General features: G+C 39.3%; 1 protein-coding gene across 8 annotated transcripts in view; it reads right to left on the bottom strand.

The window, feature by feature from the left end:
- The window catches only part of EYA1 (EYA transcriptional coactivator and phosphatase 1), a 114,338-nt gene that overhangs the window by 42,233 nt on the left and 45,712 nt on the right, over positions 1–26,393 (bottom strand). For all 8 annotated transcript variants that reach the window (XM_063130838.1, XM_063130836.1, XM_063130837.1 and 5 more), the window contains 3 exons: positions 24,718–24,860; positions 22,646–22,729; positions 6,888–6,977 (listed from right to left, as the gene is read on the bottom strand). In XM_063130838.1, the coding sequence (XP_062986908.1) occupies positions 6,888–6,977; positions 22,646–22,729; positions 24,718–24,860 (317 nt within the window). The remainder of the gene's footprint in view (positions 1–6,887; positions 6,978–22,645; positions 22,730–24,717; positions 24,861–26,393) is intronic.

The raw sequence follows: 26,393 nt of genomic DNA on the forward strand, positions 1-26,393 counted from the left end.
AAATGAATGTTGAGATTTTGCTCAATCATCTACTAAAATTTTAATTGCCGAGCAACATCTGGCATCTTGAAACTCCTTTGCATAGTTTGTTTTTAATATAAGGCAACTGAAAAACAGTGCTGGGAAATGCTTATTTATTTTCCAAATTATTTTATCAGGCTAAACCTACAAATCCAAAAGTCTCACATTCTAGCTGTTATGAGAGAACACACAGGATGTGTCTCATATGAATAGTTAGGATAGACTTGAAACAACTGTTTTGAACAGATTGACTTTAATGATTTTGAGAATATTGTGTTTAAAAGTGGTATATAATAAATTAATTAATTAAATAAATAATCCAAGACACCTATATATACTTCTTTGGTATCCAAATGATGACCTATCCAAATTTACCATAATAAAATGTCCACAATACATGTACTGTAAGTCAGCCCTAACTTTAGTGGGGAAAAGTAATGTGCAAGATACAGTTATTTATTGGATGTAATTATGTAATTCCTTGAGTTTTATCAAACAGTGTCTGTCTGCCAACAGAATGGTGTCCATCAATGGAACAGATTTTCCCCTCCCATCTGCAGCCCCCATTCCAGGCCAGATTAGTGGAAGGTGCAGGGGGCTTGGAGACGGGGTGATGGTCCTGGGTGGGGTCCACTGTGAAGCAGAAATCTTCTTGTGCAACTTTGGATCTCACCCTATTTCTTTCTCTTTTTTCTAGATAGTAAATTAATCCCCCTCCCCAACCCACTGGTGTAAAGCATTATCTAAGACAAATGGTTTCCAAAGTAGTAGAATAAACAAAGGAGATGGTTTAAGACTGCATTTCTAAGCATATTTACTTGGAAGTAAATACTACTGCAAACAATGGGGCTTACTTGGGCAGGATCTAAACTACTGCTTTAAAACAGTTTATAACAGTATTGACAACTGTTGGGCCTGTGACACACTCCATGTACAGTTTTCAAACTGTTTTCAAGGTGTTATATCATGCTTGGTGTATATCTGGCCTTGGTTATGCATAGACTGTATTAGCTCAATAATCAGAAGGTCAGTTAAACCGAAGCACAGGATTTTTGACCTATTTATTTTTGACTATTTATTTGGTGTGTGTGTGTGTGTGTGTAAAGAAACTGTGCCCAAAAACTGTGGGAAGGCGTGAGAATTTGAGAAATTTCTCAGAGTTCAGGGTTTTAGTGGTTATCTTAGTGTAAGAGGTGGATAAGAGTGCATCATATGTGCTCTTTCTTTTCGCCCTGTTCTGTCCCCACAGCCTCTCTGGCTGCTTCAGCTTCTTGGAAAGCCCCTAGAAATTTATCCAGGACCCCCTCCCTTGGGGCTTTCCAGGGCAGCTGTTTGCTCAGTGCCTGAAAGCTAAGAGAAGCATTTTGGTTTTGCCTTGTTGTTAATAATAACAACAAGAATAACAACAAGAATAACAACAACTACCTCTTTCGTAGGAAAAAAAGAGGTTGTGAAAAGACATGTGGGGTTTTGGTACAGTACTAGTTTTTATCCTAAGTGCTATTTCCACACATCCCTAGGCCATATAACAAATCACTGGTGAAGATTCCTCAAGAATTTACATCATGTTAGGTGAAAATATGCAGGAAGGAAAGAAAATAATGCTAGGTAAGAAGAATTAGTTGTAAGGAAACATTTCTGGTCATGCTGTACCAAGTAGAAATGCCTAACAGAAGTGATGAATTCTCAGCTAAAGCCAACATGGATGTATATGGATAGATATTGCTCTTGCACAATGCAGTTGACAAACCAAAAGGTCAGATATATTGTATTGCCAGCCCATACATAATTCAGTGCTTTCAGGCAGCCTAATAAGCTGATGCTGAAAACACCACAGCAGCCACAGTGTTTATTCATTGCTGCTCATTGTCCACTTTGATCTATAAAGAAAGAAACGTACATGACCTTACCACTGGTCTGTCTCCAGAGCAGAACAGTGGGTGGCAGGAGGCAGGGAGGGCCAAGAGAGAAATTCATCACCACTGAACTAACGCAGGTTCATCCAGTGCCGATTAAATCAAAAGCACCGCAGAGCTTTCCCTAGAACTCAATGCAGAGTGGAAACAAAACTGTTTAAGAGTTTTGAGAGGCTCAGATAACTTCCTTTCCATTGTTTTACATTTTTTCATGCCTCTACACTTCCTGGTTCTGCCTGAGACCAGATGTGCCAAAATACTCTAATAAAGAATGTTGTCTTAACTCAGCAAGAAGCAGGAAACACAGGTACGCTTGTAAGCAGAAAAAATGTTTACATGTTCAAAAAGCTGAAATACACTTTTCATTTGAATTAAACACCTTGTCTGTTCAGGTATTTATAATGATGCTACTAGATGTAATGTTTTCTTCCCCTGGAGCCTATTTTGCTGTGGGCAATGTAGTGCAAATTAAAAAAAAATCACGTATGTTCTGAAATAATATGTTCTTCTCTTTCTATGCTATAGTTCAGAGCAAGTTTCTGAATTAAACAATTACTATAACTAATGAAAACAAAAAAAGATAATATCCCAAAACAACGACCTACAATACTGATTTCACTTCCATCCCAATACAACTGATATAAATGTGACGAGACTAGTAAAAATGTTTGCAAAGAACACAATTCTATTTTTTAAAAACAACGGTCACAGAAAGCAAAAAATCCAATGACGCTTTCTCCCTCTTTCTGGCTATAAATAAGTTGCCCTGCCTGTGGTCAGTGAAAGCCAATGATGAGGAGCATATCTAATGAGGAAATACACAGCATGATAATATCCAAATATTGTGTAAATTTTGCTACACATTATAGAGAGGGAGAATGCCAAACAAGGCTGCCATTTTCAACAGTCCCTTGTTTATGCCCAAGCTATTTTGAAAATTGGGGTGGAATTTTAATGAAGTTTCAGTTCACCTTTTTCTTAGGGCCTTGCTAGATGGGGCTTTATTGCGCGATACATACCAGCGTCGTCGTTAGAGGGCCACATGACGTTCACCACCCTCCGTGCTCATTGTGAGATGAAACCTCTGTTGTGGTGGTTTTTCCGAAACCCCTTTAAGCCTGGTATTTCCTGCCTGTGCACGCTAATGCTGATGTGGGCGGCGGAGGTGTGGCGAGATATGACGTCAGCGCGGTTCCCTGCAAGGTCAGCGGTCAGGCAGAAGGCATGCTAAGGGGAGTGGCCAGTGGTTTTGCCCGGAGCTACTCCACCATTAGTAGCAGCTGTGAGAGTGGCGTGGCGCCAGCTCTTTTTTTTAAAAAAACAACCGCACTGCTTTGCGCACGAATGAATGCAAAAGTGTGTGGCCACCGCCAACCCACCATGGATTGCGGTCTTTCGCACTTGCGCAAATCGCACAATGGAAGAAAAAGAAATCCCGGAAATGCAGCCACACCTGCAACAACTTCCCGCACCGACCCCCCTCCAGAGCCAGGATGAGCCGCAGGACGTGTGGACCGTGAGGGGTGGGGCCTCTGCGGGATAGCCTGCATTTACCCCTCCTCCAGCACGGATTCCCAGGTAGGTCTAGCAAGGCCCTTAATTTCAGTAGACTATGACCTACCTCATAGATGGAGTACAGAAATTATTTCTCCTTCCTATTCATGCTCTGAATTTTGAAAAAGGTGATAATAAGGCCCTGAGCTACAACAGTAAGATTGGTTTAAAATGGAACAGATCAAAGGCCTATCTATTCTACTGTGTTTCACACAGTGGCCAAACAGATGCCTCTAGGAAACCCACATGTAGGACATAAGGGCTATAGCACTGTCACACTTGTGTTCCCGAGCAACTGGTAATCATGGGCATACTGCTTCTGAACCAAGAGGTTGCATTTAGTCATCATGATTAGTAGCCATTCATAACCTTATCTTCCATGAATTTGTCTAACCCCCTTTAAAGCCATCTAAATCAGTGGCCGTCACCTCATCGGTAGTGAATTCTATAGGTTAACTATGTACTGTGTGAAGAACTGTTTCTTTTTGTCTGTCCTGAATCTCTTGCCAGTCAGCTTTCATAGATGACCCTGGATAAAAATGTCTCTCTATCCACTTTCTCAAAACCATGCACGATTTTTAAAACCCAGTCAAGTCTCCTCTTACTCATCATTTTCAAAACTAAAAAATTCTAAAATACTTTAACCTTTCACAGCCTTTTCATGGCACCCTAAGCCATAATGTTTAGCTCAAAATGCTTAACCACCGCGGCTTAGTGTCTCATATGAACAGGGTCAATGGGGCTGTCTATATGCTGTGGGGTCCCAGGATGGCTCTCAGTCCATGCTGTGTCAGTTATGCGATGCAGCCGCTGATTTGGAGCCACCCCAGAGCAAAGAGCTGAAGATCAGCAGCAGAAAAGTCGGGGACCTATCCTGACTTTTTCTGACTGAATGAGGTCAGCATGGCTCTTCCGTTGTCTGTCCTTGCTCCAGCACTGCTCCAGGGGTGTTTTGGGCAGAAGGTGACCTCCCATTGGTCTGGTGGGCCCAGTTATCGTAATGGCTGCTGGAAAGCCCATGCTGCCTCCCCCAGTGGGGATTATTCACCACCACTCTGCACCAGTGATACCCTGGGGTTTGGCAGCGGAGCAGCACCAAGTCAGTGCTGTGAAGACAGCCCCAAAATCAGAAACTACTTTTGAAATGTCACCATCTTTCAAAATTAGTTTGCTATGTGAAGTAAGATTTTCAAAAGCCCTGCTTGGTACACAGAATGATTCGCACACATTGGCAGTGTTTTGTCACAACTACTAACCTTATGGTCAATTTCTATTAAAATCAATTGTAGTTGCATGTGGTTGCAAGACCTTATATATGTATCCATGTGTGTTTATGACTGAGTAAAACAAATGAAGTATTGTACATAGGATCAAGATGTGATACTACTTTTTTATACTTTGAATAAGAAGGCTTGTTATTTTCTCCTTTGGCTGAAGAAGAATCCAGTGAATGTTATCCAGTAAAGACACTATTTGTACCAAAACAATAAATGTCTGTAACATTAAGTTGCCTTATTGAAAACACTTGCAAATGTATAAAACCTTGTATTTTAAATATGAAAAAAATAAATACTTCACTAAGGAATGGAAGAAAAAATAAAGCACATTTCAATAATTTTATTACATTCTTAAGTTGCCAATTCATCTGTGAGTAGTTTCTTCATAGATGAAAAGAATTCAAAATATAGGACAGATGTTTGAGAAACCACATTTAAGGTTCGTCACACACTAGCATTTTTCAAATGATATTGGCTCATCTATTAAATAAGGTGTATTTTGCTTGATTTTGGAGAAAAGGAAACATCAGGAAATATTTAAAGGCCAATTGCTGCCAATTAACTTTGATCAGCAAAAGTTGTATTTGAATCTTTTGGATTCTTTTGCCTGTCTGGAAAAACATACATTTATAAATTCTAACAAAACAACAATGTGATGATTAATGCCTGTTGGCAGTCCTGCCACAAGCTTATTTAATGGTTTGGTTTTAAATAAACAGCCGTCTTATTACAATGGAAGCAAAACTTGACTGTTTTTTATATTATTATGTTCTTCTTCTTATGAAAATAACAACATAAATTGCCTGTTCCATTGAAAGTTGAAATAGGCAAGTATTCTACTGGAAGCTGTTCTTCATAATCCAGAGAGATTTTAAAAGATGAATTCACAAAAGTATTTGCACTAAAAACTGCATGGCATGAGAGAATCCTTGCCACGTTTCTATGAAGGCTGATTCACACATTATAACTGCCTGCAATTTTCTTCTTTTTCAGCTCATACAAGAAACCTACTTGTGTGGTTAACATAACAAATGAGAGCCAGTACCTATGGAATACTACAGCAGTACTGAAGCATATTTTGACCCTCCTGCTCTCAGAAGTTGCTGCTGCTGTGATCAGCCAGTTCCCAGATCACATTTCATTACTCACATATGTAGATCTATTGTGTCACCTAAAACTACCACCACCATCAACAACAACTGAAAATCTATGAATTGGTCTCAAGTCTTCACAACACAATACACCACACAAGAGATGCATGATTAACAAGAACAGCGTAACAGGCTGAAGAAGGCACACACTCAGTGCAATAAGCCACTGTCAGCACAACTGACAGCCTATGCAATATTCGCATTTCCTTTAGATTCAGATGCAATGCTTTCTCACTGGCTCGTAAGTGAGAAAACTACATATATAAGTGATCATTAAGGAAGTGGCATGGTTTAATATTCAATACCCTGCACATGTTTAAACTTGTGCACATTCATCAAATTTATAACACCTGAATAATTGTAAATAAAACCACAACAAGCAAAAAAACTCTCAACAACTTGTTCAGCTATTATAAGCAATAAACCTGGAAGTAACAAACGGCAATTGAGATTTGTGTGAGTGTATATATTCATACAGCAATATATAAAACACTAGCATTTTCAGATGGTTAAACCAATTTGCAGAGCAATCCTAAGATGAGGGGAATGACCCTATGGAGGAGCAACTGCCACTTTCTAGCCCCAGTTATCTCACTGGGGCCAGGGCAGGAGATGAGAGGGGCACTGTTTACCCCTTTCCTCACTCTGTGTTTCCCCACCCTTAATTTTCCCTGCCATTGACACCATGGCAAAAACAAACAAAAAATTACTACAGGAAATTCAGGTAGGTGTAGTTTGTGGGCTCAACCCATTTTAGGTAACCCACACCTGCACAGCTTTTCATGGGTGTACCTGGGGACAGAAGTATCATCCTGCCAGTGAGAAGTTCTCTCCATCAGCGGAGAAGCACTTTCGCCACATCTAGTAGTCCTGGCTTTAGAAATGCTCTGTGAACCACTTAATAGCTTATGAAATGATACCAATCATTTAACAAATTTCTATATCTGGTTAAAACAAAAATTACTTACTTCTAAATCATTAAAGAATAGATGTGTATCTGCCAAGTTGAAAATCATCTCCTCCATCCTCAGTCCCAGTGAAACAGAAGTAGGTGGGTCCTCAAATAAAAAAAAGAGAGAAAACAATAGTTCAGTAAAATAGAGAAAGGAATGCTAGAATTCTGCACTAAAAACAACAACAACAACAACAACAACAACTGTTCCCAGAAAACCCAGAAGTTGGCAACTCTGGGCAGTATCCAACTGTGTCATTCCATTAGTTAAAATGATGTTGCGCTAGTGGAAACTAGGTTCTGAACTATGCACAAAAGAAGAATCCAACTAAAGTTACATTTGAACAAGTGTGGTTGTGCATCCCGTTGTGAAACCCATTTGTGCAATCTGTTACACGTTCCACTTGTGCAATTGCTTGCTCAGCGGAAAGATTTAGCAGACCTCTGCTAGTGCTATTTGAGTTTGTGGAATGACACTGTTGGATACTGCTCTCTAGCTGCAGCCGATTGGATTGGATTTAAGGTGGAACTACTCGGCATGTGATGAAATACTCTTTAGCTGGCACTTTGGATGTGGAATAATGTGGAGCGGAGTGGTTTGGGGTATATGGGATGGAGGTGTTGAAGTTATTTATTGAGGATGAGCCTATTTCCAGGAAGGATCTGAAGCATCTCCTCAGTTTAGGGGGAAATAAGCCATCACTGGAGAACAGCTTTGCAGTTCCCCAGTGAATAGAAATAAGATGTTTCCTTAGAATGTATCAAACCATTGCTCCATCTAGACCAGTATGCTTTACTCTGACCTGTGCAGCGTCCGAGGTAGATTGTAAGCCTATGCGGCAGAGTCTTGCTATTTACTGTTTTACTCTGTACAGCACCATGTACATTGATGGTGCTATATAAATAATAATAATAATAATAATAATAATAATAATAATAATACTTGAGAAGAGATGTTTTCCCTACTATTTGAGATCAGTTCTGGGGAAAATATCTAGAATTGCATTCTACAACTTAGCTCTGGTAATAACACACACTACATTTAAGGACTCTAATAAAATACTTATTATTCAACAATAGCCCACCCACACAGAGAAGAAACCTATAGCTTTTTATTAATGTACAGCACACTTTAATTGCTCTACATGAATTACTGTAACATGTTACTTCTGACTGATCTAGTAAACTCAGAATGTATTCATGAGTGTAGTTACCAAATACAATGCAGATGTTTGTGTTTAATATGCATTTTTAATCTATGAATTACAACAGGGCCCTATTATATTCATGTGATTTGCAATTTATCACTTCAAAATATTTCTCAAGGTCATGAACAAGAAAACATGATATTGACAGAATAGATTATAAATTAAAACTAAAACATAAACTAGATTTATTTATTTAGAAGATTTATATTGCACTCTTTGGGCAATAATTTCACAAAGCATCTGTCTAAACATACAATTTTACATATTAAAACAAAATACAACTATTTTGTATGCATGTATGGATTTATTTATTTACCCAACTGGTAGGTGCCCTCAAGGCAATTTAGAATCATAAAAAAACACCAAACAACAAAAAATTAACAACCAAAATTCTCTTTCTCATGTGTTTTAGCTGTAAGTGGCTTTCAGTGTGTTTATAAAGAAAAGCAGGGTACAAAATTCTAAATAAACAAACAAAAAAAGTGAAATAAACAAGCATACATGGCTACTCTTCTCGAAATAAAAAACAAGAGCTGAAGTAGTGTAAAGAGCCAGACAAGAATGAAACATATAAAACCAAAGATCTAAAGCTCCTGATCAAATAAAAAATGTATTACTGTAATATGTATCATAGGGAAGGGTTAAGTGGAACAGCACAGGCTTTGCGAGTGGAGAATGAACTCAAGAAATAAAGACATAGACACCATAACTTGGGATAAAATAGGGTCTCTTTATTTAAACAGGAAAATTCTCCCCTCCCTGGATCAGCATGTGAAAGTACAGGAATCTTAATAGGTATTACTCCAGGCAACTAGCCTACCAATAAGGATGAGCCAGTCTGTTGAACACAGGGGTCGGGTAAACCCAGCCCCTTTTTCAAGCTACATTTTCATTGTATGGTGGTGGTGGTGGGGACTGGCCTGCATCACCTCCATCCAGTGCTGTACCGCTCCAAGTAGATGAGACAGGAAGGTCCCCAAAAGCAAATCATATACTGACACGAGAGCTGCACATCCCCTGAGGAGCAGGACCTCTGGATTGCCAATCTCCATAAAGGCGCCAGAGTGCTCACCATCCCTGTTCTGATCTAATGAAATGGCAAAAGCAAATCCTGGGCAAAGTGAAGCTGGCACCCAAGGGACCGCGAGGGTACCAAACCGTTGGGCTGGGAGCAAGGCCTCTGAGCCCCAGATACTCAACACTACTGATGAGTTAGTGTGTGGTCATTGAGCCAAAAACCTCATGTCCATACACTCTCTCTATCATTCCGCTGAGGTCTCTTCTCAGCCAGAAACAGAAAGAAGTCAAGAACCACACGGCGGCCAGCCTTTATAGTCTTGGCCCTGCCCACATCCAAGGTTGCATATGAGCAAGACACATGTGCAGTATCTATCTGGGTCCTTCCCGCCAGCAAAGATGACCCTCGCATAAGCCGTACCAGCTGGGCAAGAATAAATGTTCATCTTTTTTTAAAAAAAATCCCTGGATGCTCACCCTAATGAAATGTGCTGCGCACGCCTATGCCCAAAATCCTAAATGTATTTATTTTAGTGTAAAAATAAATACATGCACATCCAGCTAGTCAATAAGAGGCTTAGTGTGATCTCTCAGCACACACCTGTTAGAGTAGCTGCCAGACTGGACTCACTACATTTTTCTGGAGGAGAGCCTTCCTGGGCCAGCAGGCAGCTCAGATGAATGCTGCCTGTTCTGATCTAATGATACTGCTTCTGCAAATGTTACAACATTTAGAAATACAAATACAATGATCATATAAACAAAGGAGTTGTAGTGCCTTTTTGAGATCAGGTGAGGAGTTTGTGGGTGCTGCTGGGCCAGGCCAGGCCCTTCTTTTTGAGCTGTAAGTGGGGTGGCGGCAGACAAGAACAGGAATCAAAAGTACTGACAAGGTTCCCAGAAAACAGGTAGCGAAAATCCTTTCTTTGGGGAAACAAAAAGTTAGTGCTACTGTTTTGATTGGTTGAAGGCTGAACGAAAGGCACAAAAGTTTTCTATATAAAGTTGCTAGAGAGAGAAAACAAAGGAGAGCTATTCCTATTTGTTTAGCTATAGATATCCGCAACTACTTCTAAAAGCAAGTAGTGAGCCTCAGACACATACTGAAGATACTACTTCATGCAAGTAGAACCCAATGTGCCTGCCTCAAAAGAGACAGAAAATATCCAGGCACAGGCTGGGGCAGGGCATGAGAATATCCCAAATGAAAATACTGAAGGAGCTACTAATACAGTACAATTTGAATGACAGGAAAGCTAGGTAAAAGGAACTATGGGACGATAAGAAAAGGTAGTTAAAGGGATCAAGTAACACCAAGACAAGACACTTTTTGTACCAGTAGTTATGTTCATCATGGATATCAACTTTTATTGTTTGTTTTGTGATCATTAGGTAATATTCTTTGATGCTAGAGTACTATCTTCCAGACCAGCAAATCTCACCATTTATCAACTCAATTAAACACTGTGGGATTGGAGGCTTTAGTTTATTTATTTATTTATTTATTTATTTATTTATTACACTAATATACCGCTCCCATAGCCAGGGCTCTCTGGGCGGTTTACAGAAATTCTAAAATTGAGATGAAAACAAGTATACAAAATTTAAAACTCTAAAACACAGAACATACACACATAAAGCATTAAAAACCGTTAAAAAACTAAACATGTGGGTGATTGCCATATGCCTGGGCAAAGAGGAAAGTCTTATCCTGGCGCCGGAAAGATAGCAGCGTTGGTGCCAGGCGAGCCTTGTCAGGGAGAGTTGTAGTTGTAGAAACTGGATAGTTGTAGAAACTGGGCGGTACACCTCTAGAAGGCTGGGATGGAGTGATTTAATAATGGACCCAGTTATAGAGTTACACTTGCACAAGATTACTACTGTATATCCTTGTACTCCACCTCAATCAATCCAAAATAATTACACACGCAATTCCCCAATTCTGTGAGACCATTGCATTAGGGAATTTTAGAAATAAGATTAAGAGTGCAATCCTATGCATGTTTAGCCAGAATAAGGTCCTACAACTTCTAGCGTTTCCCAGCCAGCCATGCCAGGAATGCTGGAAGTTGTACGGCCTTTTCTGGCTAAACTTGTATAGAATTGCACCCTAAAGCTTTTAAAATTTCAGCTAGCCTTCAGTAGTGTCATTTTATTGTTTATCATTTTTTATTTTAACTTTTGCTGTTATTCTCAGTTAGTTTTATGTGTTCCTCAGTGCAATCCTATACATGTCTACTCAGAAGTAAATCCTACGGAGTTCAGTGAAACTTACTTCAAGATAAGTAGCTATATTTATAAACCTATAAACACTTACCTGGGTGTAAGTCCTATTGAACTCGATACTTACTTCTGAGTAGACGTGCAGCATCATGCTTTTAATTGTTATGTTAAATGGGATTGCCTTGTTGAAAATAGTATTTGTGTTTATAACAAGGAAGCAATTCATAAATGTTATAAATAAGTGCATCCTTTACTCAACAGTGTGAGAAATCCTCTTCACCCATAAGCCTACACTGAAAAGTGAATGGGGGGGGGGAACTGTATATTTTATATTCTTCCATCTTACAGGATCAAATGACACATTAGGTTAATTTCATAGCATGTAGCTCCCTTTCCTCCTTTTATTTACTAAAAAATTAAGTGTGCAGTAGCCCTGATCTAGCTCAGGACCATTGTGCATGGGAAGTGATGGTTTAATCCCTCACTGCTGAGGTTCAGATAGTAAGTTAGAACTTTGTCATTGCAAAGAGCATTTGGAATAACTGACGACTGCTACTGATGTTGTGGTTTTACCACTCACATATAATTATTGTTTAATTAACTTTTGTGTGCATTATAGTTAAGCCACATTGTGGATTGTGATAGATGGAAAGGCAGGATATAAATATTTTAAATGAATAAACAAATAAATGTAAGAAGTTTTCAATCTTTTCCCTTACAGGTGCATTATGTGATTTCCAGAAATGTGAAATAATATGCTTTTCTACAAGTTAATACTCTGGCAATCAAGATTATAGAAGATTTGGGGACCTTCTAGATTGCAGATAGGTATCCCAGAAGGATGCAAGTAAATGAGAACTCTAGCAATAAGACTAAAATTATTTCTATCACTGCCATCTTTCCAAAAGAATCCAGTAATAAGATATTTCATATGCACTGGAACCACTTATGAATTAAGAGATCCATCATTTGCCTGTGTCAAAAATGAGAATGAAATGTAGTTTTGGTTGAATACGCATAAATCAAAGCTCAAGAGATGAGGAGGTAATTGCATAATGTTGTTTCCCAAAGTCTGAACCCAATTAGTTCTTTAATAGTTCATATTAGGTTTGAAACGATCTAAAATGAACTTCGTAAGACTAAGAGCGTCATCAGACGAGTGTTTTATCACACGCTCCCTACTACCCACTTATGGGTGTTCGCGCATCCTTTAGACTACGACATTCGCCTCCCGGGCACATCCCACTCCTTCCATTTGTTTTTCCATTGCAAAATAGATTCCTTTTAATCCATCTCCTTTTAAAAAACCAGAATGTGACGCCATTTCCTGCTGTGTGCAGGAAAAGCAGCGTGATAAAAACAGTCCCTGAATAGGCCACGTGGTTGTTGCTGCTTCCTCTTTCTCTCTCCTTGCAAAGAGATCGTCACTATTATAGGACAGCAGGAAGAGGGCATAGCAATGGTAGGGAAACATAAAAATCTACCCATCTGATGACATTCTATAGCTAGTCTTAAGAGAAAGGACAAAAAACTTACAGTGCAATCCTACAGTAAACAGAAGTTGAATGGGGCTTACTTCCAGGTAAGTGGGTACAGGATTGTTTAGAGGTTCAGAAGCAGTAAACACATCAGGACCAGAATTTTTGAATATGCATAATTGTATCTGTTGACATACATTCACTGCAAATTTGCAGATGAAAAAAGGTTAGAGAAGTTTATATGGATTGAAATGAAATAACTGAAACAGGGAACCAGGCCTTTCTGACCACTATGATGATGGAACTATATATTGTTGGATGATTTAAGACATGCAAGTCTAATTTAATTGTGAATATGAAGTCAGTTGCAAGTTCTAGATGTGTCCATGATAAACACATATGACTGATAGATGGAAGCCATCTTTGCCTAGAGAAAGCTGCATTTTTAAAATCTTGTTTTATGCTTTATTAGGTCCCTGTAAAACTTTCCCGAAGATGTCTATTTTGTCAAAGCATTTTAATGAATAGGAAGTGGCAGTCTTTTTAAAATATCAATATCAATTATCAGATGACTGGGCAGGGAAACCTCGTCTTAATCTCTTTCTTGTTCCAGTTAATTTTATAATCAGACAGCTTTTCAAAATGGTTAATCAACTGTGCTATGTTAATTCAATTAGAGGGGGGAAGGCAACAGGGGAAAAAGTTCTTTCAAAAAAGTTGATAAAAATTTCAACAAGCTAAGAATCAATATAGAATATATTTCTTTTAAAAATAAAACATTAGAGAAACACAAGATATCAAATAAAGCCTTTTAGTTGTCTCTAAAAGTATTATTACACATCTGATTTTGATGTTATATTTAGTGTTGCTTCAGGAATCTGAGAGCCTCATCAGACAAGGGGGAAATCACATTTCCCTACCATTGCTTCTGTCCCATAATAGGAATGAGCAGCTTCCTCTTTCTCACACAGGAAAGAAAGAGGAAGTAAGCAGTGACCACATGGTCCATTCAGTGGGCATTTTAACCATGCAGCTTCTCCTGTCACAGCAGGAAATGGTGGCAAGTTTAATTACAGACAAAAAAATAGGATTTTCCAGAACTTTTTGTGATGGGAAAAAAGAGCAGAATGAGCAGATGTGTGGGAAGAATGCTTCATCATTAAAATAAAAGGGAAGCTCGGAGGGTGGCAACAAGGTAGAGGGCCTTTTCAGTGGTGGCCCCCCGACTGTGGAATGATCTCCCAGATGAGGCTCGCCTAACGCCAACACTGTTATCTTTCAGGCGCCAGGTCAAGACTTTTCTCCCAGGCATTTAATAGCATTTAACAATACTAAGTTTGTTTTTAACCAACCGCAGAACTGTTGGTTTTAAATGGATAACGTTGTTTTTATATTGTTGTCTATATGTTTCTGATGGTTTTTTAAATTTTGTATACTTTTTTAATGTTTACTGTTTTTAACTGTTGTAAACCGACCAGAGAGCTTCGGCAGTGGGGCGGTATATAAATGTAATAAATAAATAAATGAAATAAATAAAATATCCCGCAAACAACCATGAGTGGCCAGTCTTGAGCGTGCCATAAACTGCTCGTCTGATGACACTTGGACTTCATCAAAATTAAGCTAACAGTTGCAAGTTTCAAAATATTTAAAATCATTGTGCAGTATTGAGATTTAATTCTAAAACTTTTATGAACTTATATCTTCTGCCCTGACCACAAACACATGCGGCTAATGTCTTTAAATTGTGTATTAATAATAACATATGCACTGCGTTATATTTAGTTTCTACCTGAATGTTTTAGTTCTGCCTTTTTAAAAACCTTTAAGCCATCTTCAACCTCAACATTAATTAATGGTCAGTTAAAATTAACATTAATTAATAGTTCATTTAAATAAAACAACATGAGAAAGGGATTATTCTGATTGTGAAAATGTAGCATCATTTTAAACTATTTCTACCTTATTTATTCTTTCAACTTTTTTTGAAGTAAATCATAGTTATTCTAAATTAGATAGGGTGACCATATGGAAAGTAGGACAGGGCTCCTGTATCTTTAACAGTTGTACTGAAAACATAATTTCAGCAGGTGTTGTTTGCATGCATGCAGCACCTGGTGAAATTCCCTCTTCATCACAGCAGTGAATGCTGCAGGAGCCCTGCCCTCTTTTATATCTGGTCACTCTAGTATAGCTAGACTGACCAGGTACAGCTTTAACTGTTGTGGCAAAGAGGGAATTTCATCAGGTGCTGCATGCTTACAAACGACACCTGCTGAAATTTCCTTTTCATTACAACCGTTAAAGATACAGGAGCCCTGTCCTCCTTTCCATATGGTCACCCTAAAATTAGATGAATAGGTATGTAGCTTGTCAGAGTTCTTATAGCTTTCTGTTTGTTACTGGAAATGGCAAGAAAGGAATATATACCATTGAAATGTGTTTTTTATATGTAGTTTACAGCACCACATATACAAAAATCATAACTTTGGAAAAGTTGGCATACTTATGTATTTTATGGTGTTTTTACTTGTGTTGTACCCCGCCTTGATCGAGAGGGAGAGGCAGGTAAGAAATTATTATTGTTGTTGTTATTATTGTTATTATTTCTTTAACAGGAAGGTTCCACAAAGACAACAGATTCCTTCACAGTTGAAAGGGAGCCTGCATGGCCACCACCACCAATGTTGTGCTGCTTCCCTGCGCCTCACCTTTAATGTGGACATCTGAATAGGAGAAACCTATGCATATAGGCCTCTATGGGAGGGAGGTAGAACCTCAAATGCACAGGGCTGGGAATGCTAATCCCAATTGTGCAGAGGATTTGAATTGCATTCAAGCAAATGTGAGTAGACATTCAGACACAGGAAGGTCAGAAACTGAACAAGTAGGGACGGGAACGTTTGGGCCAGGCTTGCTTGCACACCTTCATCCACCCATACTTTAAGCTCTCATGTGAACAGAACATATGCCTAGATCCTTCCCACTGAACTGCAATTCCAATGAAAATACCTCCTAAGCCCATAAAACTCCAGGGTTATAGGCAGAGGTTCACAGTCTGAGAATGACTTCCAGGCAGTTAAGCACTGGCACATCTGACTTTAGATGTGCCAGTGAAAGAACAAAAAGCAAAAGATGGATGGATTTCTTGGGAATAAGTTACACTGAACTTGGTGAAACCTAGCTTCTCAGTAAACATAGTCTATACATTACTTTTTCTTCACGACATTCATAATATCAAGAACCATACGATGCCCCTTTAGTTATCTTTCTTGTCGCCTGCTGTCATATTTTAAAGCCTTTTCAAATTATTATTATTATTATTATTATTATTATTATTATTATTATTATTATTATTATTATTATTTCTTGCCCACCTCTCCATTTTGATCAAGGCGGGGAACAACAAAATGCATGATCTTTATTTTCAAAATAAAGATCATGCAACTCTTCATAACGTTCAGGCTGACATCTAGCAAATGGAAGCTGTCCACAGCACAGCTTTGCAGCTGATGTTGCATATTCTCAAGAGTTGCTCAATCAGAGAACTTGATTTCTCTTCCCACAAAATGAAATGAGGTCTTCAGATTATATGTAGGGTGTCTTTCTAGAAACAACAAGCAGCCCATGCTGCATATCAGGGAAGCATATACAGAGCCCTGGAATAAACTGCATATGAAAGCAGTTTCCAACCCCACTCTTCTTTAAACACAGATTGCACACCTTAACAGTTTTCTTCATGCTCAACGAAACAGAAGAAAAAGATACCAAAAGAAGAGAGATGATAGATATTTGCACACTAACTCCATTAAAGTAACTGTTCCATTAAGGTTCAAAAGCACATGTTACAAATGCAACAACATACAAAACAGGTATGAGTTTTGTGCTAAAAACAGCAATAGGCTTCCCAATACCAGGCAAAAAAGTGAGGATGAGGTGAGTATTTTGGAATAGTCTCAATACTGATCCCCATGCTTTCTATTTAAGACTTAGCACACCAAGCTATGTAGTTTGGCCCAATCAAGGAACAAATTTCCTTTAGGCCCATCTGGTTGAGCTGAAGGAAATGGAGAGCCCTCCTCTGCATCCCACCAACACCAGACATACATTATGGTGGGACATAGGAGAGGGCTTTCTCTGTTGCGGCACCCGCTTGTGGAATACCCTCCCCTTGGAGGCCTGACTGGCACAGACACTGACTTTGTTTCAGTGCCAAGTTAAAAAAATGGCTTTTTATCAAAGCCTTTGAGGGCTAAATTTGCCTAAAGATAGTTTTAATTGTCTTTATTGCTTTTATATTTTCTACTGGTTCTAGCTTGATTAATGGTTTAATATGTTTTTAGCTCTGCACATTATTTATTATTTTATACTGTAGAATTGATTTTATCTGTACACTGCCCTGAGATCTCAATGATATAGTGCGGGATACAAATCAATATTACATTTATATCCTGTGGGTTTTTCCTCCAAAGAAGCCGAGGCGGTATACATTCTCCTCCTCCACTCCATTTATCCTCACAACAACAACAACCCTGTGAGGTAGATTGGTCTGAGAGTCTGTGACTGGCCCCAAATCACCCAGTGAGCTTCCATGGCTGAGTGGGAACTCGAACACAGATTCCCAACTTACAGTCCAACACTCTAGCTATCAAATGTTTTAATAAATAATAAATAAATAGGATGTGGACAAACAACTGTGGATAGTTATTGACACCATCCCCTGTGGGTAAGATTCCCAGAGACATCTTCTGGCTGCTTTACTGGGTTACATGAATCTTTGGTCTAATCCAGAAAGGGAATTATTATATTAATTGTTTCTACTAGTTCATGGGTGATGAAGGATTTGAATCCTGGTTTCCTAATTCAAATCCAGCATATTGTCAATGGAACTGCATTGGTTTAATTAGTTTATTCCCTTTTGTCCTGCAACACTGACCAGCAGAACACTGTTATTATCATTAATTTCTGTTTCCCACTATAGACTGTCCTGCACAGCAATGTATATATGAATTTTAGCTTCATTATGTGCAGAGCTTTTTTTGTCTTACATTCTCATTGCTGTCCTAGATTCTCCCTATTCACAAACCAAACTGCATTGATTCAAACAATCCAGAGGATAAATATCTTGAATTTCTTGGGGTTGAAATCCTTGTATACAGTTGACACAAGTATAATGGTGCCTACAATTCTAATTCAGATACGGTTAAGGTAATCAAATGCTACGATCTGAGACACCTCTCGCTAGTCACAACCCCTAATTTCCAAATAATGACTGGGAAAATGTGAAGTTGAAGAAAGCTACCACCCATTGTACAACTTATTAAGATTTGCTGTTCAATATGAATGTTTCAGAAGGTATAGTAACAATGAGGTGCAAACCTTCAGCTTAATTAAAAGGGGAAATACCAGTGTGCTAGATGACATATTCTTGTCTTGAACATAGATGTCTGGATTCAAAATCTATCAGCTTGTCATTTAAAATGCTAACTTCCTTTGTTATGTGTGGAAGAAGTAGTTGAAAAACCGGAAAGTTCACTTAGTGTGCATGTCTTGGCTTATTTTTCAGCTAAGCTGTAAAGCCACAAGTGAAGGTTTCTGTGAAAGAAGCTTTTTGTTTTCTTTCCCCTCATTATAGCCCATATTAAGACACATACCGAGATCTCTTAGAATTAAATCAGGAAATTATTTTTTATCCAAGAGAAAATAACTTTTCAGATCAGCATTTCAAAATTTCAGATGTCATTGGAATGTTCAGACTTAATGCCAAACTCTAGTTTGACATTACATGAACAAGCTGTCAAAGAGCTTTGGATTACATACTACCCCCTCCTCTCTATTTTTTTTTACCCTTTTGCATGATGATTCCCTAATTCCTTCCTGGTTTGAAGCAAACTATGGTTTTCTACTTCATCTGAACTGGCAAGCTATGGTTCGCTTTCACCCTGAAAACCAGGATTCAAAACCAGGGGTTCACAACAAAATGGGGAAAAGAAGGAGTGATTACATGATTGTTCATTCACGAAGTGCCAAACCATGGCTTGATGTTATGTCTGAAACATCTATTACTTTTCTCTGCCTGTTTCATGTTATGCAGTGGTATTTTTTCTAGCTTCAAAGAATCAGTTATAAAGCAATTGGCATTAACCACCTTGTGATGCATACCAGCTGCTAACACTGTTAGTAGTGAAATAATAACTGCAAATGTGCAGAAGGCATCTCCTTTTGTATATATTTAAAGAACATATCCAATGATTCTACAGTTTCTTTTTTAGCACAATATCTACACAGCTGTTACTCATTTGTAGCCTGAGATCCAGACATCTTTATTCAAGGTAGTACTTGCATTTTCAGGGAAAGTGCTTTTCCTCAGCACCCAAATGACAGTATTTTGTTACTGAGAAAATGTTAACTGTTCTCCCCGCTAGCACATCTACTGCCTTCATGATTGGTATCTGAAATGTCACGGTGTGCATCTCAAGAGAACCAAGTGACTTGTGCCCATAACATCAGTAGTGTTATTGGGTGTCATCCAATGTGGTGTGAGTGGACTTCCGCTCACGCAACAGAACGTTCTTTGAAATGTACTCTGGAGGATTGCCCAACCCTACACAGAAATTTGGAGAGGGGGGAGGGCTACAGGGGATCCAGACATCTTTATTCAAGGTAGTACTTGCATTTTCAGGGAAAGTGCTTTTCCTCAGCACCCAAATGACAGTATTTTATTACTGAGAAAATATTAACTGTTCTCCCCGCTAGCACATCTACTGCCTTCATGATTGGTATCTGAAATGTCACGGTGTGCATCTCAAGAGAACCAAGTGACTTGTGCCCATAACATCAGTAGTGTTATTGGGTGTCATCCAATGTGGTGTGAGTGGACTTCCGCTCACGCAACAGAACGTTCTTTGAAATGTACTCTGGAGGATTGCCCAACCCTACACAGAAATTTGGAGAGGGGGGAGGGCTACAGGGGAGAGTGGATCTATTCCACTAACAGATGCTGTGTTCCATTGGCAGGTCGACACTGTTTGATAAAGCCCATTTTTTTGTATATTATATTGTACTAAAGAACTATCCAAGCATTTAGAAAACCTAACCATGGACGGGAGATGGGTATGTGCACCCTGGCCCTGTTCCCTTAAGCCATGTCCTCATCATGCTGATGGGGATATAATGCATCAAACCAATATTTCTTCACTGCTGTCACCGTCATGTCAGAATTGTTCAAAATAGATCTATGATGCAATTGGACTTAAAAAGGCTAAGGTACATGCGTTTTAAATTTAATCCATGCCATATTTATTGCCCCATTGTAACTTATTTTGTTGCTTAGCTTCCCTTTTTCTCTAATGGCAGAATAAAGTTTGATTTAAATTGGATGCTGGGCATCTAAATGAAACACATCTATTCAAGGTTACACGTGACCAGCATAATGTTTAATGAATATGCTAGTTTGCACATGTGCAATATTAGCAACAATGGATATTTGGCCTGTGGATTCCTAGTGCACAAGGGAAGCCTGTGACACCAGCTGTAAAGCCAGCATTACTTTTAAATTGAATTTTAGGATTTTAAAATTGAGCCTCAGGCACAATAGATACTCATGACACTAGCAGAGTGGCTATCTGATTGGTTGAGTTCATACTGTTCTGAGTTGCATTTTACTAGCACACTTGAAGCTTTTTGTTTCTTTCACTCAGTTAAGACCCACATTTCCTAATCACACTTCTAACATACTAAATTTACTTATAGTCCGAGGAGCTCATATCAGAAATACAATATACAACAAACCGCATTTTGAAAATACAACAAGCTCGCTTCCCGCCCATCTGGAACAGCTTGGGTGGGGGGTGGCTTTTGTGGGTGGGAAGGAGCAGAAGAAGGATGTTCGATGTGCAAGGTACACATGCCATGGCTGGGGCAGAGCCTATAAAGGCCAGCCCCACTGAAGCTGAGCCTCTTTTGTTTCTGGCTCCCACCCTTTAACTAGTATGGGATTAGCCAGTCGCTTCCTTTGAAGGGGGTGCTGAGTAGGGCTGTGCACGGACCCCCCAATCCGCTCTGCACACGATCCACAAATTCTGGATCGGACCTGCTCCGCCACACGTCAATCCGCCTATGGTCCGCTCCGCTCTGCAGCTCCGACTCCGAATCGGAGCTGTGCAGTGGCGGCGGTGGGGCCCCTCCCTCCTCCCCCTTACCTGCATCCATTGCGGTCCGGCGGCTGCTTCAACTGAGGCCGAGGATTCAAACCAGAAGAGGTCTTCTGGTTTGAGTCTTCGGGCTCAGTTGAAGACACTGCCGGGATGTGACAGAGTCAGGTAAGACTCTTCCCCCCTGCCCCCTTACCTGGCTCTGCCACTGCCGCCGCACGGACTGCGGTGGCGGCGGCAGGTAAGGCCCCCCTCCCTTCTTACCTGCATCCCTCGCGTTCCAGCAGCGACTTCACCTGAGGCCGAGGCTCAAAGCAGAAGGGCAGGCCGCGGTTGCGGCCTGGTCTTCCAGCTTGAGCCTCAGCCTCAGTTGAAGCCGCCACCGGACTGTGACAGAGGCAGGTAAGCCCCCTTCCCTCTGACCCCTTATCTGGCTCTGCCGCTGACACAGTACAGACTGTGGCAGCACCAGGTAAGCCCCCACTTACCTTTTTTTTGAGCTCTGGATCGAGGCGAAGGATCCGCTTGGTCTTGATCCTCTTCGCCTCAATCTGCAGCCCCCCCCTAACCCGCTTCATCTCCACCTTTGTGGCCGCCTCGCTATTGCTTCTATGCTCCGATGTGAAGCGGAGCACAGCCCTAGTGCTGAGTAGGAATTTTACCTGCCACGAATTTGTACAGGTCTTTTGCCTACTCCATACTGGAATTATGATTAACGAAGGGTGGGTAAATAGGTGGATTGGACTGACAGGGGTGTGCAGGAATTTGCACAATATTACAATAGGGACGGTGAGCACTCTGGCACCTTTTGGTGATTGGCATATCCAGAGGTCCTGCTCCTCGGGTGCTGTGCAGTTCTCGTGTCAGGATATGGTTTGCCTTTGGGGACCTTCCTGTCTCATCTACTTGGAGCTATGCAGCACTGAGTGGGGATGCCACAGGCCGGTCTCCCCACACTTTAAAAGTGTCACATAAGAGAGGGGCGGGGTTTACCCGACTCCTGGCTTTGGAGAGTGGCTTGCCCATAATGGCAGGCTAGGTGCCTGAAGAAAGGATCTAATAGATTCCCGCACTTTCACATGCAGATCCAGGGAGAGGTAAAGTTCCCTTATATAAATAAAGAGGCCCTAGTTTATCCCAGGCTCTGGTGTCTGTGTCTTTATTCCATGCTTCCTGCTCCACTCACAAACGAGCCAACCACAAATACTGAAAAGCCTTACTGTGACTTTAAACATTCTTCTAGCCTTTGTAAATGCATTTCATTTTAAGAATCAGAGAGATTACCCTAAAACACATTTTAAAGATGCAGTGTTTTATCACATCATAACTCTTCATATCAATATCCACATGAGCAGATTTACTTAATGGTAGGATAATTTTGACATACATAAATCAAAAGTTATTTATTCTGTTTCTTATAGGTCAGGGCTGCAATCCTATACTGACTTACTAGGGAGTAAGCTCCACTGAACATAGTAAGACTTACTTCTGAGTAAACATGGATAGCATTGCACTGATAATTAGATTATAAATTGATAATCTTGTATACTATTATGTTTTTATTGTGCCTGAAGCTCTGAAAACTGTAATACAACTATTGTGAGACAATTCTACTTCAATACAGTTCTACTGTATTCTATAGATTTCTTTGACATAAGCACATCTAGAGCTTTTATTTAGCGTTATGGTACTTACTCTCCCATATCTGTTAGCATAGGATCCTGTAAGCAGTGAATGGAAAATGATGATTGTCTCATCCAAATCCCAAATGAATACTCTCTGTAAAAAGATAACAAAATCAATGGATCCCTCTATAAAATTGATAAGTAAAATAGAAAAAAAATGCTTAATAGATATCCATGTGAGGAATATCTCTTTTGAAGGTTGTACTATATTAAAGGTATCTTTTCTTACTATTTTAGAAAAAAAAACATATGTCTCAGAACAACATCACTACAATAATATAACATCTCAAAATTATCCTAGAATTGTCTACTCATGAACTCAATGGAGTTGATTTCTAGGTAGGTGTATATAAAAGTGCAATCTGAGTGAATCAATTTTTCAATAATACAAATTCAAACACATTCACACTTACATAAATCATAGAACTGGGAAACCATGAGGAAATGAAAAGAGGAAGAGGTATGGGATAGAGGAGAGGATTTGCTTTTCTTTCCTCTTCCTCTGGTGAATTCTCACCTAGTGGACAAGGGACCCTGGTTAAGATCATGCCGTGGCACTTTTAGTTCCTTTGCCTGGCAGGATCAATTAAGAGCAATTTCTGCTGACTACCCATTCGCCAAAACATTCTCCCCAACAACCTTTGTAAATGATAATGCACAGGCTAGCACCTGCACAATACCATGCTATCAGGAATATTTCCTGATAGCATTAAGGAAGTGTATATGTGCTACACTCCCCTGACAGGATTGGGAGGGCTTGGAGTGGAGGTGGGTGTCAGTGTGATCCTCTGGTGTTTTTGAGCAAATGTCAATGATTTCTACTATTGGCAGAGAATTGCTAGTCCCCCACTCTACCCCACCCCTCCCCCATTGCTTTCTGCTCTCTGCATCCACCTGCTCTATTTTGGAGTGTTGTAGGCCAAAATATCGGAAGGGCTACAAATTGCTTGTCCCTGTCTTAAATTAATTAAGAGCATCCTAGTGGAGTCTTGTAGTACATTAAAGACTAGCAAATGTTTTCTGGCATAAGTTTTCCTGGACAGTGATAATTTCATCAGATGCATGAAGTCTTAACTTCAAATTGGCTGATCTATATACTCATGCTGGGGGTGGAGAGAAGTAAACTGTGTTATGAGGGGTAACTTAAATGCAAACATTTCGAGACAGTGATGATTGTCTGAATCATTCTCATTCACAAAACATTGTTGGGTGATAACACAGAAATCATTGTAATTGTTTTTAACATATGTATTATGATAAAAATAAATACAACAACTTTGTCCTTATTCAAATAACAGGCAGAAGAACTGAACCACTTGATGAATAGTACTCTTTGGGCCAGTTCACACATCACAGTGGCAAATCTTGGATTAATTAACCCACAATTTGCCCAAATGCACACTGCATGTAAGCTTCTTCCATTTTCTGTAAACAACTTCTGATCAACTTAATCAGAGGTTGTGAGCATGATGTGCAAACCTGGACTGATGGTAGATAGATTACAGAAACTGGAAGTGGCTCACAGGTGGCATGCATCCCCATGAATCATAGGTTAAATAACCCACGATTTGCCACTGTGGTGTGTGAACCAAGTCTTTGGTGTTTTTGCTGCAACAGACTAACACAGCTACCCCTCTAGAAATAATAAATTTATATATATATATATATATATATATATATATATATATATATATCACACACACTACTTGTCAGTGGAAGGATAGCCCATTGATGTGGGATAACAGCTTTTATATGGATTAGACTGGTCAAGAAATAGATTTCTTCCAAGAGCAAGAAGTAGAAGAGTTGCAGGGATACCTTAGTTAAGACGCAAGGGATGAGGGCAGCTATGATTGAGTAATTGTACAGGGGAACAAGATTCCCTCATGAGAAAGACCAAAGTATAGGAGCAAGTAGGAGTGAAATGAGTTTGGCTAGAGTTTATAATTTTACTTTGATTTTGAGGCTTTTAAGATGTTAGAATTTGCTTTTTTGCATCTCTTGGCCTGGTATCCTGTAACCCTCCCTAATACCTCTGGGTGAGACAATAAATAAATGAAATAGCAACTTCATTTACAATACCTCCAGGTCAGAGTCAGGTGGTGGTGAAGGATTATTATTCCTTCTGCCTCGGCCACGTGATTTGCCATCTGAGCTGCGACGCAACCTGTCTGCTTCTGAATCTTTAATGGGCGTTGTTGGGCTGTGGATTGTACTGTACTCAGCTGCAAGAGAAATTTGCTCATATTTTAGTTTAGTTGTAGCTCTTTCAATTTTATTACTTCAAGTTTGTTACAGTGAGATGGCCAAGTGAAGTCTTAGACTACTCTTGTATTAATAGATTACAATAGTGTTAATAGTCATCCAGTGTAACATTAGTACACATTAATTCATGGAAGTCAGAATTCTCCCTAAATCAAAACACATACAACAATTAAGATAACCCAAAAGTTAATGAAAGTTCCCTTTTCCCCCAATAATTGGAGATGGCATTTCTTGAAAAACAAACACCCCTCTACTTTCTAAGAACTCAGGGAAGAAGGAGGGAAACAACCAACACAGACACTGAGAAAACAAACCACTGTTTGTTCGATCATCAGCCAGACAAACCCTAGGGAGGGCAACAAACCATGGGTTAAATCACATGTTAGCATTATGTGTGATCCAGGTCATAGAGAAGACTAATGGCCCCTAAAATCAGTGAAGGTTTTGGTGTAATTAGGTGAACATTTGCCATCCATATTTTTTGTGTTTCTGTACACAATCCATATATGTGACATTTGTAGGCTGAAGTGATTGCAAGCAGTGATGTGCAGCTTGGAAGATCCACAAAGCCAATAAGAACAAGACTTGTGACAGAAAAGAACAGAAAAGCAGTGTTTAGGGATAGCGCATGAATGAATTGAAGCAGATAGCTGGAGGAGGCAACAGGATTTTTTTCATGAGAGAGTGTGCATGTGTGTGTGTGTTGATGGTGGTAGCTGGTGGCTGATTGGAAAAAAGGTTAAGGAAAATGGCTTAATTCCAATGAATCTTTAAAATACTACCAACCAAACTATGATAATCAGGCATACAGGAAATATGAAAAAAAATCCCTTATTTATTTATTTATTACATTTCTATACCGCCCAATAGCCGGAGCTCTCTTAGACAGTACTTCAAAGAACATCTTCTCTACACCCCCCTCTCAATAATATCCTACATAAAGTCAAGTTCCTTCCAAAATCAATTATTATTTTCATTGACTGTAATGGTCATATGTCCTTCTAGATCTCTGATTGGATAGTCTAAAAAACTGGAATAATTTGTTCAGTGTGAAGAAGAATCTTTTGGCATAACTCCAAATCTTGCTATTATGAGACAGAAAGAAAAACTTTTCGCTATCCACTGTCTCAATAATATATATAATTTTATGAACCTTGTGTTATTTTTCTTCTTTAATAAGCTATTCCATTAATATTACAGAATAAAACCACTAAAAGATTTAGTGGTAAATCATATACAGTTGCATTACTAATTTCTTCTAAAATTAGAGTCCAGTAGGTTTTAATCAGTGTATTACTCATTTGAAGAGAGATCTTTAAAAAAAAAGGATAAGTAGCACCACATTCACTTTAATAATCAATTGGTCCACATCATGAGATTTTTAATTGTGCCCATCTTTTTAGATCTTGTTAAACCAACTGTATCAGCTTGTTATGATTGACCAGAAACAGATCTTCCAAGTTTGGAATTATACAAATCTCTAACTATTTGAT

The sequence above is a fragment of the Elgaria multicarinata genome, chromosome 7, assembly GCF_023053635.1.
Source record: "Elgaria multicarinata webbii isolate HBS135686 ecotype San Diego chromosome 7, rElgMul1.1.pri, whole genome shotgun sequence".
NCBI lineage: Eukaryota > Metazoa > Chordata > Lepidosauria > Squamata > Anguidae > Elgaria > Elgaria multicarinata.